General features: G+C 40.0%; 2 protein-coding genes across 7 annotated transcripts; one reads left to right on the top strand and one right to left on the bottom strand.

Annotated features, from left to right (window-relative positions):
- Window positions 1-82: 82 nt before the first annotated feature.
- Window positions 83-10,303, bottom strand: LOC144654726 (uncharacterized). Of its 6 annotated transcripts, none has more exons than XM_078514954.1 (5): window positions 9,919-10,303; window positions 4,461-4,598; window positions 3,308-3,660; window positions 2,589-2,789; window positions 83-1,343 (listed from the first exon to the last, which is right to left on the bottom strand). In XM_078514954.1, exons 2-5 carry the CDS (start codon window positions 4,579-4,581, stop codon window positions 1,005-1,007), a joined length of 1,014 nt encoding a protein of 337 aa, XP_078371080.1. In that variant the 5' UTR covers window positions 4,582-4,598; window positions 9,919-10,303; the 3' UTR covers window positions 83-1,004. The 6 variants fall into 6 exon arrangements, with proteins under 6 accessions (XP_078371080.1, XP_078371078.1, XP_078371082.1 ...); XM_078514952.1 differs by having other exon boundaries at window positions 4,461-4,614; window positions 9,944-10,303; XM_078514956.1 differs by lacking the exon at window positions 9,919-10,303 and adding an exon at window positions 7,927-8,058.
- On the top strand, window positions 9,269-13,775 carry LOC144654732 (solute carrier family 25 member 36-A-like). The gene is made up of 5 exons (XM_078514963.1): window positions 9,269-9,454; window positions 9,993-10,056; window positions 11,344-11,644; window positions 12,123-12,189; window positions 12,540-13,775. The coding sequence occupies exons 1-5, from the start codon at window positions 9,339-9,341 to the stop codon at window positions 13,024-13,026; spliced, it is 1,035 nt and encodes a 344-aa protein (XP_078371089.1). The 5' UTR covers window positions 9,269-9,338; the 3' UTR covers window positions 13,027-13,775.
- The last annotated feature ends 121 nt before the right edge of the window (window positions 13,776-13,896 follow it).

The raw sequence follows: 13,896 nt of genomic DNA, 5'->3' as shown, positions 1-13,896 counted from the left end.
ATGCATTTCAAGTTGAATGTTTTTCTTTTCTTTTGTAAGCATTTTCATTTCATGACAGAAGAAAACTTATTAGTCCGCACGCAACCTTGACTTTTTAAGGTACAGGACTCGAAATGATCCCGACCTCGAAACTTTCCCTCCAAGGATAGCTATATTAAACTCTTGAACTGCCTAAACCGGAAAAGTAGCAAAACGAAACAAAAAGTTAGCTACTAGACAGGACTTCATAAACAGAAACTCAGGCTTCGTCCACTCTAATACGGTTAAATTTAAAAACGGCATTTTCGGCCCGAAAATAGATCAAATGTCTTCCGTCCGCAGTTATCCCAGATAAATTTTGAAACGCTTGAACGAATGGTAGAGCATGCGCCATTAATTAGCCCGCGCTAAAGTCGAGTTTGTGACTTCAGCGTTTTCAAAAAGCTCCGTTTTCGGCCGTCCACACTACACCACCTAGCCTGCGTTTAGAAATTTCTGTGTTCTGGACAGCGTTTTCGAAAAGCTCTGTTTGTAGTGACTCAAAACGCCGTTTTTGTATGGACGAGTGCTAATACCCATTTGTCCACCTATTCAAGTTCTAACCACCGGTCCGACAGGTCTAACAAGAACCAGATAGGGGTCCCGATCCCTGTCGCAGACCAGAACGATCGCAGCCCCTGGGGACGAGATTGATTGCGTACAAAAATGTAATATAAAAACGTGCGCGGAATCAATTTGTCCGTGCGTATAGCTTGCAAAGCGCAATATATCCACGAGGGCTTTGTTCCGCGATCCACCGCCATTTTGATTTTCAAGCTCGCGTGCGCCCTCTGTATCCAGCGCTCTTCTGCGAATCAAATGATCCACATTCTCACGAAATAGTAACGATAGCAGTGCGAGTACGACGTTGAGCCAGTTCGTACTCGATCTCGTACTCGTACTCTGAAACAAAGGTTGCTGTTAAAAAGTAAACGTAAAGATAATTACTTTATTTTCTTGTTAAGATATTATAATAAGTTAGGACATTATTTAGGATATTCATCAAATGAATATTGTTTCAGAAAAGGGTATTTCTTCATCATCTCTGTTACGCGCGCTTTTTGCTCCTCGGTCCAGACTACTTTGTCCCTGGTTACTGAAGGAGTTCCGTACAAAACCTCGCTGCATTTTTCGATGTAATCCTCAGAACACGTGACTTGCAAATGGTCACACAATCTTAGCAGCGTTTCTTTGGGTCTTAGCACTGTTTCGTGTCCTGGAATATCGATAACAGCATCTCCGTACCGTTCTCGGACGCGTTGGTTGGCGGCTACCATTCCAAAGTAAATGTTAATTTCATCGTCCAGTGCTTTTGTATTGTTTATCTGTAGGAGAGAAAACAAACAAACGAATTAATTCATGCCTACTATAAATGGCGAGTACTGAAACGAGATGAACGGGCGTTAAAGGGAAACTGTCAGGGGGATTTTTCTGCCTTACAGTAAAAGTACACGAAATGTGCCTAAAACATCAAGATAAAGATATAATGCGAATTGTTGTTGAAGGAAGTGGGGAGCCGCTATTAGTTTTTAGCTGTTTTTCCAGCTCACAAAGGCAGAATTTGAAATTTCAGCCTAACTTCTTCAAGTTGAAATCTAAAGTTCCTGATGGTATCACAATAATATCCCTTGTTGATAGCTTCAGTACACTGGCATAGTAATTTTTAACAAAACTGGGCCACAATTTATAGGTTTCCATACGTCCTTATAAGGCTCTGAGTCTTTGAAGTGAAGCACGTGACAGTGTCCCTTTAACGCATTGGCCGACGTTTGCTGACGTCATTATTTGAATCTTGGACTAAATGGTGTCTCGACCTGCGATGATTTCCACAGAAATGTCATATAATAAAAACAATCCAGTGTATTATATCACAATTCATTATTTGTCTCCCAAGTGTAAATCCACTTCTGGTCATGTAAACCTTACTGCATTTGCTTTCAGCGCTGATGGTCGAGATAATATTGGATCAAATTATTCTTGAACGGTACTACAAAAAAAAATTGTTTTCCCCCCCCCCCGAGAAGTCAGAGAAATTATCTTGAGTGACCACAATTGTGGCTTGTCAAAAAAAAATTATCGACAAAAATGGCAATGACTATCGCTTGTGCAATAGGGCCTACAAGAAAGAACCAGGAATCATATTTGAAAATTTTGTTATAGTTTTGATCATTATAGTTTTGTTGATTACCGTATTTATTCGATTAAGCGCCCTGGGCGCTTATTAAATTTTTGGACCTTGAGAGTGGGCGCTTATTCGAGGCTTGGCGCTTATTACATTTTCGCGATCTTCAGCAAATAGTAAGTTTTTTCTTGTAACAAAACAATAAACATGATAAATAATAACAAAACGTGAAGATGTACCAAGGCAGAATTTTAACTGTTCATTGAAAGCTTCTGTAAAATACTAAGAAAACTCGGTCACGGGGGAAGTCTTCTTAGTAGTACTTAGTCAATTTCAATATTCGATACTCCTCTTGTGCACTTCAGGGTTTTTATGGGGGGAGGGGGCTGGGCGCTTATTCGAGGTGGGCGCTTAATCGAATAACTACGATAGATTACAACTTACTTACTGTTACTCCATCTTGTTTAACTTTCTCACGTGAATGTGTAGCGTGAAGCATCAAGGTGGCAATGTTGTCAAAGGGGTTCCTGATGACGTGTATGAATTTCATTGGTACTTGAACGACTTGACGGATTTCTTCTAGGACATTCATCTTACTAAGGTCTTGTAGCGCCACTGCTGTACAACCCCCTTTCTTGTCGCCGATAACCTTTAAAACAAAAAGTGAATTACAACCTTGATAAATAAGTCAAACTTAAGTATTCTAATTAACGGCTTTGTAGCCCAGTCACTGAACTCTCTCTTCCGCGCGCCCTTTATAGGGATTTATAAACCCAGGCGCGATTTCTCTCTTCGCACGCCTGGGTTCAACCCCTATTAAGGGCGCGCGGAAGAGAGAGTTCAGGGACTGGACTAATGGCTTTGCCGCTCGTGCGTGTGACCAAAAGGTGAGCCAGCTCGCAGGCAATATATTGCATGTATCTTGACCGAGAAACACAACACGTGCAGTGGCCAACTGCCCCGGATGCGATAATAGTCTATCGAAGCTTTATGTTAAATTACGTTTCTCTAACATTTTGCATTAACGGCACTTATTTATACACCTGGGTGGAGTCAGAGTGGCATTGTGAGATAAGTGTCTTGCCTTAGAACATAGCACAAAGGCTGCACTGGCTGCGCTTCACTGATTCCAAGTACACTGCATTAACTACTACAGACAAAGCTCACCTTTATTCTCGTTTGATATCGTCCTTGCCATAAACCAGGCACGTAGTATGTGTATTGTTTAGGTATGTTAGAATTATTGGAACGAAACCCAAACTTAGATTGTTCCATGGAAAGCTGGTGAAGGTCGTGAAATAAAACGTATTTTTGAATGTGTTTTTGTTTAAGTTCTTGTGATTGGTATTTGTTCCATTTTGCCATCAAATCGTACTCGTGCGGGATAATAATTTCTGGGTGTGCATCCAACAAGGCGCCCACTAAGCTGTGACTACTGCGAGGATATCCAATGAACATCACAAATGTCGCCACTCCGTCGTACAATTTTATCAGCTCCTCTGAAAGCCAAGGCCTACCTGCTAAAAAAAATTCTTTTTTTTCATAAAACTTTACCTACAGTGGTATAACTTAGACGTTTTCCCTAGAGATAGCTTTGTTATACCCTACAACTTAAACGCAGTGGAAAACGTGCACAACTCCCAGGACAACAAAACTCATTATTTCCTAGGACAACAATAGTGCATCTAGGGAGCGATGCCATGGTTAATCAAGCCGTTTCTTTGGGATGCCCAAAGTAACTTTAAATTTACCAGAATTTCAATATGATAGATGGAAAGAAGGAAACATCGCAAAAGAAACGAAGCCAAAACGGAGGCATGGCACGGATTGCCTGCGAACATGGAAAAAATGGCGCAATCCAACATAGCAAGGATTTGAACTCTGTAAAATACAGATTGACTCCCTGTCAAGCATCCTGCCAACCGGTCCTACTCACTGAGCAAGCTACGTCAGTTGTGTACAGAGGCAGCGGAGCGTTTTGGAACGTGGGGTGGCTAAGACTGTCCTAAAAATACTCGGCAGGTTTGCATATTTGGTGCAACTTTTTTGCGTTCCAGCAACTTTTTGTTTTCTGAGCAGTTTCTAGGCCGAAGATTTCCTAGAATCTTCCGATTTTTGTTCGAAGGCCAAACGAATGTTTCCGATCATTTTTTAAACCAATTTTACGCAGCGCTCATGATATTTTCAACATCAAAACGTGGGCGGGGGGGGGGGGGGTGTGGCTGAGTTCCCCCAAATAGTCGTTTGTGGGGTATTTGCCCCCCCCCCCCCTTGCTCCGCCTCCTATGTCTAGTGGAATATCGTCATTGCCGTTACTCACCGTTCCAAGATGCTATTTCTGGAATTTTTGAAGTTTCATTTTCTGTTTTGCGGCTAATAATGTAGAAAACGAAACCAGAGGTAACCAAAACTGATATAAACGACAGCCAATGAAATCTCATCGTCAAAGTCAGTGTCTCTGAAAGGGAAAAGGCGTAATGCAACGAAAAAGTAAGTCAACACATTTTCAAAGAATGCTGGGCTATATAAAAACGTTCGTATGAAGTGTGAAAAATCAGAGGATATTACTGAAATCTTTTGCCTACAGTCGAAGCTCTTCCCAATTACAGTGGAGGGGGACAGGGGGTCTTTCTTTTACTCCCGCCTCCCGTCCCCTTTCCGTACCCGTTCTCGCCTCTTTGTCCCATATCTATTGCGAAATATAACGAAATGTACCAAGATTTAACTCGTTTTCCTCCGTTTACCGCCATCTCAGGAATCCCGTACTTCTCCCGCCTCCTATCCTTTTTCTTCTGGGATCCCCCCCCACCCTGTCCCTCTCCACATAGCAACTAATCTTGTGAGCGACTAGATCTAGTTACGCATGACCACCATTATTAAACCCCATTTGAATTGTTAATTAGAAATTACCAACTGTTTGCTCTAGCTGGCAAACATTTATGGCGAACCACAGTCAGCAGTAAATTGACGGTAAAAGTGGTTCAATTCTTTAGTCTGGACCAAGCGAAAACTTATTCACATCCTTGACAACGATGTGGTTGCTAACGAAGCTTCTACTTAATGGTTTTTCACATCGACCCGCTCAGCATTTTTGCCACGTTCCCTCGACAGTTTGCCGATACCAGGAGCAATAATCTCCGATTTCTGGCCATGGCGATATATCACCCATTTACGCACCTGAGTAGAGAGTTGCACTTTGAAAAAAAAGTGTCTTACCTGAGATCACAAAATTAATAGTTTCGATGGATTGTTGAACACCACATTTTGCCGCTTTGAAGACTAGCCGAGTGGATAATTTATGGCAAATATGATAATTCGCGACATTGCTGTCACGGGCCGCAAAACAAAGAGAATTTTTTAAATCAGTTATAAACTGTAAACTTAAAAATTAAATAACTCTTCTCCTGACGGAATCTTTCGGTATCGATCATGTTAATAGTCACAAAATTTTCAGGGAAATCGATTGGTCATCGATCTTCTTGAACGATCTCTTTACAGGCCATTCATTCAACGACGTTGCGAATTTACATTTAATGTCGTCGATGACATTAACTTTGTTCTGCTAAAATTCTTGACTCGAAAAAGGAATAATTTTGTTTTATTTGTCTAAGAGAGCAAAAATGACAACATTACTCCAAAAATAAAGGTGTGAAAAGACGTTTAACGCTAGTACTCAAAGTACGCATTTCATAATTACAACAGCGCTTGCCATCAAAACACATTAATGTACCTGTTCTCACAGAAACATACCTATACTAAAATCCCTATACCATGCAAAATTGCCCAAGAATTAAACGTTTAAGAATTTAATCATGAAGAGCGATCTATGCAGTATTTATCGGCAAAATTGATATCTTATACCTACCGTGGGAAAAATTCTGTCGTCAGTCAAGAGAGTTTGATTTAAATATCCCCTCAGACTATAGAACACAATGGGGACAATTTTATTGTGAATAAGCGAGAAGTTTTATTTAAATATTTTAATGCTTGTTAATTAGCCTCTCTTAAGAATCTATCTCCGAAGTTAGTATTTTTGAGTATCGCAGTTTTTTTAAAATCAATATTTGTAAATATTACCTTGTAACACGACTCCACAAACGAAAGCTTTAGATTTTTATCGTGTATAAATAATTTTGTATTGTATTGTACTTCGGATGCCCTTCTGCACCGAGGAAACAAATAAACGGTCTGTAGTATTTTAGTTGCATTTATTTTTTATAATGAAAAAACAAACTTTAAAGACTTTAAAGTCTCAAACTTTTTCTAGCTGCCGGACTTTCTCAGTCTGGAAAACATACAGCCCGGACAGGGCCCGCTGTTGAGAGCGGTTTCGTTCCTTTAGCTTCTGCAAAAGGAAAACTCTCTCGTATCCTTGACAACGGCGATTGCTTTCTCAAACACGATAAGCGCCCACGTTTTGAAAACAAATTCTGCAGTCATACGAGTTCCAGCTAAAATGTTGTCCTAATCTGGTCTAACTTCGCTCCTTTCTCGTTTTTATCCCGTAAAAATGTCGTTAAAGAAATAAAAACTAAGATCAGAGCACGCCACTTTGCTCCCTTGCATGGATGGTAGAATTAGCCTCGCTTTTTCTCTACGCCATCTTGGAAGACGGAAAAGAAGAGGTATAATTTTAATAAATGAGGAGGTTTGTTCCTTCAGCATATAAAAGCTGGAAAGTTCTGCGATGAGAGAAGTCCATGAAAGCAAAAATTCACCTTATCGGTCTTCTTACTGCATCATAGCCATTTGACCGCGCCGCCAAATGTCACATGTACGCCCTGCGTGTCTATGTTTTTCATTGCTGTAAAATGTTGTCATTACCAAGGTGGATGTAAATAAAATTTTAAATTTACTTTAGCTAAAGATTTTAACAGAATATTAGGAAAGTACCGTATTTACTCGAATAAGCGCACTCGAATAAGCGCCGCGGCGGCACAAAAAATCTTATCCTTTACAATAATTGTAAAGAGCGTCTTTTGATTGTCAGTGTAACTCAACAGAAGTGGCGCTAGCTGCCCTGGCAAAGTTTGCGGCGTTCAAAACATTTACAGAACTATGTATTGTAAGAATGTTGAATTGAAAAACTAATGGTCAAGCGCATACTTCTGGCAAGCGGTAAAAAATCACTTTGAACTGCAAAACATCGCTCTTGATGAAAAGAAGAGTTGCTTTGTACTGACAATTTTCGCATTAGGACTGCGGCGCTTATTCGGGGGCGGCGCTTATTAACTTTTTTGTCCGAAATGCGGCGCTTATTCGAGGGCGGCGCTTATTCGAGTAAATACGGTAACCACATTTTTCAAGGTTGAATGAAAAGGACTACGATCGTTCGGCCATTGTTGGGCATTATGTAACAAAATACAAGCGTTACGGCCTAGCTAGCCTGCGAATACAGCCGCCTCTCATTGCGGGACGCGAATGAGAGGCGGCTGTATTCGCAGGCTACGGCCTAGCCTACCGGTGAGGGTAAAAGGAGGAATGAATTTGAGGAATGGCATGTGGCATGACTTGCGGAATGGCATAAAGGGCGCCAAAATTTTAAAAGAGAAGCCGCCTTGTTAAATCGCTGCTGGCTTAACCTGAGTATCAGGCCTTCCCCTTTAGAAAAGCCTGATACTCAGGCTACTGCTGGCTCAAACTATCAAGAACTGAGCAGTGCAGTATGGACAAGGAACTTCCTTAGAACATCGTTGAAAAGATATAAATTTCAACGTTCAAATCACCGATTTACGCCGAATAGAACCCCCGGATAGAACCACAGAAAATAAAGTTTAGCCACTTACCGTGACGCTTCCGAGGACTTGAAATATCGACTATGCGTTGCTAAAATAAGCGGCTGAATCTTGGCCGAGTAGTTCTGTTAACGTGAACAAAAACTCTCGTCTATTTGCCTTAAAGAACAGAATAATACATTCCGCAAGTCATGCCACATGCCATTCCGCAAACTCATTCCTCCTTTTACCCTCACCGCTAGCCTACGTGACGATCCACAAATGAGACAATCGGCGGAAATTCACGGCCGTTTGAAGGTGTGACAGGGGGCGGGGCGTTCACCCTCGCGTTGCTCACGTTTTACCACTCGCCACGTGCGATGCCGAGAATGCCGTTCAAAGCGCGTGTTTCGCTGGCATGCTGAGCTCTCGGGCTGAGTTCTAGTGGGTCTTGGTGAACCAAGCTAAAACGAAATGAATGTGAAATTCTACGTACATGTAACACTTCTTGCATGTTCCATTTTTGTGCGTGATTCCGGCAGCCAAGTTACGCTACAAGGGCATGCGACACTGTTATGACGCATATAAAATTGCTGAGAGTATTAAAATATTGCGTCAATGTCCGCTGGTCTACGTTCGGGGTTTCGCGCTCACGTTTTACACGCAAAATATTTCACTCGTGTAAGTCGACCTAAATTCGATTAGTAACGGTATAAACTTCAATTTCAGGCTGAAAGAAAATTGACATTTGTTTGCTAGGCTTCATCGTACTCGGATACCCTTGGAAACTTGGAAAAAATTACTTGCGTGCATGGAGGCGATTATGCTTGTTCATCATGTCTCGTTCAGATTTCATCAAAACATTGCGTGTGCAGAGACTATTAACAGTGCATAATAGAAACGTGATCAGAAAACAAGCCACGAATATGTGTTCATCAGTGTTCATTTATTTTATGGACTTCGAAAAAAAAAAAGAACAGAATTACTGCTGGCGCCCATTTCTCCTCTCCTCTCCCCACTCCTTTCAGTTACAGACTTTCACAGGCTTCCTCAGCTGCTCTCCCGCTCTAGTGAAAACATGCAAAATTGTACATCTTGTACAATGTTTTCGATAAATTTTTATTTTTTCCGTATAGATAAAAGGATAGATGGACAGAAATGCTTTTTTCTTTCCGTTTATTTTTTTCACCCGCATTCACGCGTTTAATTTCACGCTTGAACGGCCTCACGCTCAAGGGCTTCTCAAAAGCGATTACACCCTCCCCCACCGTAAGAAAATGCCACCATGTCCACGTGATAGGTGAGAATTTTTGTACTAAACAGTGAGTGCAGTGCACGTGAAAGTAATTGAATGACCAATCAAATTAAAGTTACTCGTTTCCGTCCGGCGCGATGACCATGTGATCTTTCGTAGCGGGAAGACTTGGAAACACGCAGATAAACAGAGAGTACAAGGTTCGTGTTTTGTGTTGTTTTCACTTTCTATGACCTGTGATTTGGAAATTCGGAGTGTAGACGCTAACGAAGCATCGATTCTGTACAAAATCAAGCCTGAAATGGCCAGTGGAAAGTCTTCTTATGTCCACTTGGTTGCCGGAGGGTATGTGTTATTTTTGTTCGTATGAATTTAACCTCGTCCGTTAGCGAAACTCGTGCAATACCGCCGTTCCGTTGCATGTTTTCGTTCAGAACGAACTCACTCTGTGTCGAGAAAGTCGTTCTTCCGAACGTTCTAAATTTAAAGCGTTAATAAGTATAAGTTTAAATTGTTGAAAAATATAGTCTTGTAAGTTGTAACGTTTATCTTTACTATAGATTTCTTATGTAAAGCTTTTCAGCTTCATCTTACAACTTCTCGTCAAGCTGAAGCTCGTTTGTCATATGAAAACTGGAATCATTCATAATTATAGGCGTTTGCTGCCGTCTTAACCGTGTCACAGTTCAATGTTTTTGATAGTTTCAGTTAAAAATTGTCCTTCCGAAACGAAATTTTTACGCAGAGCGCGCTTATAACGAGAAACGTTTGTAGAAGTGACTGAATTGCATTCCTTGACTTACTAGTACCTTATAATAGTAGGTATGTAGAGAGCGAGAGTGTGATCATAACAATGACTGATTCGCTTTTCATTATTTTGCAGTGTTGGAGGGACTGTAGGCGCTACGTTAACTTGTCCTTTGGAAGTTGTGAAGACGAGATTACAGGTAGGATTTGCTAAAATGTCGATGGTAAATCAACACAACTCTGGGATGTTTTTCCAACTCGCCATCACGTGCTTTGTCGGTATTTGTTTACCAGTTTTCCCATTATTTTCAATGTTGGCTGCTATTCTCGGAAGCCACCCAGTTTTGCTTGTTTCGTCTGTAAAGAGCACGATATCTGCAAGTGTTGCGAAAGTAACATTTGATCACGATGGGAATCGGATTATAACTTGGCTTTTATTTCACCTATTTGATGGGGGTCAAATACTCGATGGAATTTAATGGCATTAACGTTTTGACTTATCAAGGCAGACTTTCATATCCGCCGGTTTAAAATACATTTTAGGGGAAAAACCTGATGTAGATCACAACTAAACCTTTCTGTGAAAAGTTGGATGTGTGTTTGTGTAACAAGATATCACGTCGGATAACAACATGACTGTCTGGCACGCTCATGTTCGTGTTCAATGTGATTTTTTTAGTATTTGTTTATGTCCATTGTCATCTTCTTAGTTTAAATAAATGAAAAACAAATTGCGGTTGTGTGAATCACATACTACAATAACAAGACATTCCAATCTTTGATGAGATTGGATTGTCTGCTACAATCTTGGACAAAACTGTTGAAATACTTAGCAAATTTCCAATAGTTTAGCTAACAGATTTCGGTTTTGCAACCCCCCTTCCCCCATTTCAATGTTGTTAATGCTGTAGTGTTTTCATACACCTTATTCGATGGTTAAATAAGGTATATAAATATTGCACTGATATATTGTGAGTTGTGTAGTAAAATAAAAGGAATTAGCAAAATGTCAGCTCGTATACCATCAAATAAAGGATTTATTATTCCACTAAGTTTGGGTCTGTATTCCGTAAGTTTGTCTGTTCGTATTTTTGCCCTGTTCTACAGTGTAATACGTGGCATATTTTGCGCATTCTTTTACTCTAATATGGTAAAATGGAACAATAGTGGAATAATAAATTGTGTTCTTGTCCAGAACAGTTTACTCTCAGAGGCCTGTCTGCGCACAGGAGTAGAAATGGGTACTGGCAACCCAACAAATATGTACAGAGAGAATAGCAGCAAACCCTCGTGTCCCCAAATTAGTATGGGTTTTCCCGAGCTAAGTGTTTATTTGACATGTTAATAAAGTTTCTATTTCTATTCTATAAGTAGCAATACTCCTAGTTGCTTCATGTCACAGAATCTAGAGTTACATAAGCCACCAAGGCTCATGGTCAGACTTGAACTGTTTTTTTAATGAAAACTATATTTAAATTCTTATGCAGTCGTCAGTGCCGACCTTCAGACATGTGCTTTGCCCATCAGCAACCGGACCAGGAGGTTGGAGTATTCCAGTGGAGATCACATACCAAAGGCCTGTTGGTATCCTGTCCTGTTTGAGACACATTATCCAGACAGAAGGCATGGGAGCCTTGTTCAAAGGTCTTGGACCCACGTTACTTGGTGTTGCTCCATCAAGAGCATTGTACTTCTCGGTGTATGCGAAAGCTAAACACACTCTTAACAGGAGTGGGGTGGTGTTGCCAGACAGCAAATTTGTACATATTGGATCAGCGTGTTCAGCAGGTATGTTGTAATCAAAATTAACATTATGTAACTAGATAAGAACCTTGTAAGTTTGGGTAGTGTTGAAACCTTTGGCCCAGTTGTTCAATGGTCTCCTGCCTCCAGTGGCCCTCCTTCCACTGATGCTTCCTCCCTGTGTCTCACTGGGGCCAGAATGCCAGAAATGGCCCAAAACTGCCTGAAACACCCTTCAAAAAGCTAACCCTAAACAAATCAGCAAGACGTCCTAAGCCTAAACTAACCGTGTTTTGGGTGTTTGGTTTTTTTCTGGTATTCAGGGTATTAGTACATGCTAAATATGTGTGATAGCAATGTGCTTGTAAAAGGGACTTTTGGGTTGACCTGGAGTGAGGTATTATGCCTATGATGTATTTTGTTTTTATTATATCCCGTGCCCCCTTTTGGCTTGTGTTTCTCGTGCAAGTGATGTTGATTGTCTGTGTTGGGTTCATTAAAAACCTGGTTTCTTGCTTTACAGGTATTGTTACATCAACACTGTCAAGTCCTATATGGGTTGTCAAAACAAGACTCCAGCTTGAAAATGGGTAAGTGTGAGAAACACTTTATCTACAAAACAGATAACAGTGAAACCCTGTTAATCTGACCACCAGTGCGCCACCAAAATATGGACATACAGTTGAGCCTCTACTAATGGCCAGCTCTCCACAATAACCAAGATTTTTTTTGCCCTCATTGTACAGCGATGCAGATATTTTTTAACTTGCATGGAAACCTCTGGACAACAGCCACCTCTCTACCATGGCCAGTTAATTTGGCCCCACTCTGGCCACTGTGTAGAGATTTAACTGTACTGGGCATAAAATAATTAAGTTTACATATTTTCCCTTTCAGAATTAAGCTTGATTCTAAAATGTCTTGTATGTTTCTATTTCAGTGCTACAAGGGGGCAAATATTGAGACTCGTTCACAACATATGGAAGACCGATGGATTAAAGGGTTTCTATCGAGGACTAACAGCAACTTATGTTGGCGTTACAGAGACTGTTATTCACTTTGTGATTTATGAACATATTAAAGCTGCAGTGACAAGACATAACTTCAAAGTGCGAGGCACCAGCGAGAAGAATGTTGTTGACTTTTTGCAATTTATGATGGCTGCTGCAACTTCAAAGTGCATAGCATCTGTTGCAGCATATCCACATGAAGTAATCAGAACTCGACTGCGACAAAAAGAACTAGATGGAAAGAGAAGATATCATTCGTTCTTTCAGGCCTTTAGGAAAATCTTCCATGAGGAAGGTAGAGTTGGACTCTATGGGGGATTAGGAACTCATCTCCTTCGACAAGTTCCAAACACTGCAATCATGTTTCTCACTTATGAAGCTGTGGTAAACTTTTTCTGCAAGGAAGATCTGCCCTGAGATGAGCTGTCACAGACTAAAAGTGGATTTTATTAGTTAGTTGTTCTGGAAAAATTAAATTAACTTATAATTTAAGGTGCAATATTAAGATATTGTGGGAAGAAGGTGAAATGAAAAGTAGACCAGAAGCCAGGGACAGACAGATGATTATCAAGTTGTAAGGCTTTGAAAAAGTTGATGTTGTAAAAATTATACCAAGAATTAGTCATTGTCGTAGACTCCATATGGTAACTCACATGATTGACTAAAACTAATGGATTTTGGTTGCTTATTTTGTTTATAAATTTTTAAGCAGACCACCAGTTGAATTTTTCAATTAGATTGAATTCACAGTTCAGTGTTTTCATAGTAAGATGTAAATAGCAATTTTATACATTTGTACATAAGAGATCTGAAGACGTTGTTCATACATAAAAATATAATTTTATATTTTGAAAGTTTTATTTAATTAGAATATATTGTTGACAAGATAAAAGTAAAAAACAGTACATTTAAACAAATGAACTAAACAAACAAGTTGGAGTTAATGAATGAAAGTTAATGTATTGAGAGTAATAAAGTTATCTTAATGAAGTTATGATAACCTGTGACTGTCATTTAAATAAAGGCTCACTTACTCATTTGTAAGCTGGCTCCAGTTGTAGATGATAGTTTTTGTTGCCAGTCTTCATTGTCAGAAGTTTTTTTAGGGATTTCATTAGTTGAGAAAGGATTAGGTTTGTGAAAGAATAAAAATGTATAATTAAAAACTGTTGTTACTGTTCATTGTGGCTTGAAAAATAGACATTTTGTCCTGGAATGTAGTCACTGAGGTGTTGATAGCAATGTTTCGATTAGATTGATTGGTTGCCCCATTTTGCACAGTATAGA

Source organism: Oculina patagonica, chromosome 5 (assembly GCF_052425735.1).
Source record: "Oculina patagonica isolate OP01 chromosome 5, crgOcupat, whole genome shotgun sequence".
Lineage (NCBI taxonomy): Eukaryota > Metazoa > Cnidaria > Anthozoa > Scleractinia > Oculinidae > Oculina > Oculina patagonica.
The sequence above is the reverse complement of the archived record's forward strand: the minus strand, read 5'-3'. Positions and strand labels throughout refer to the sequence as shown.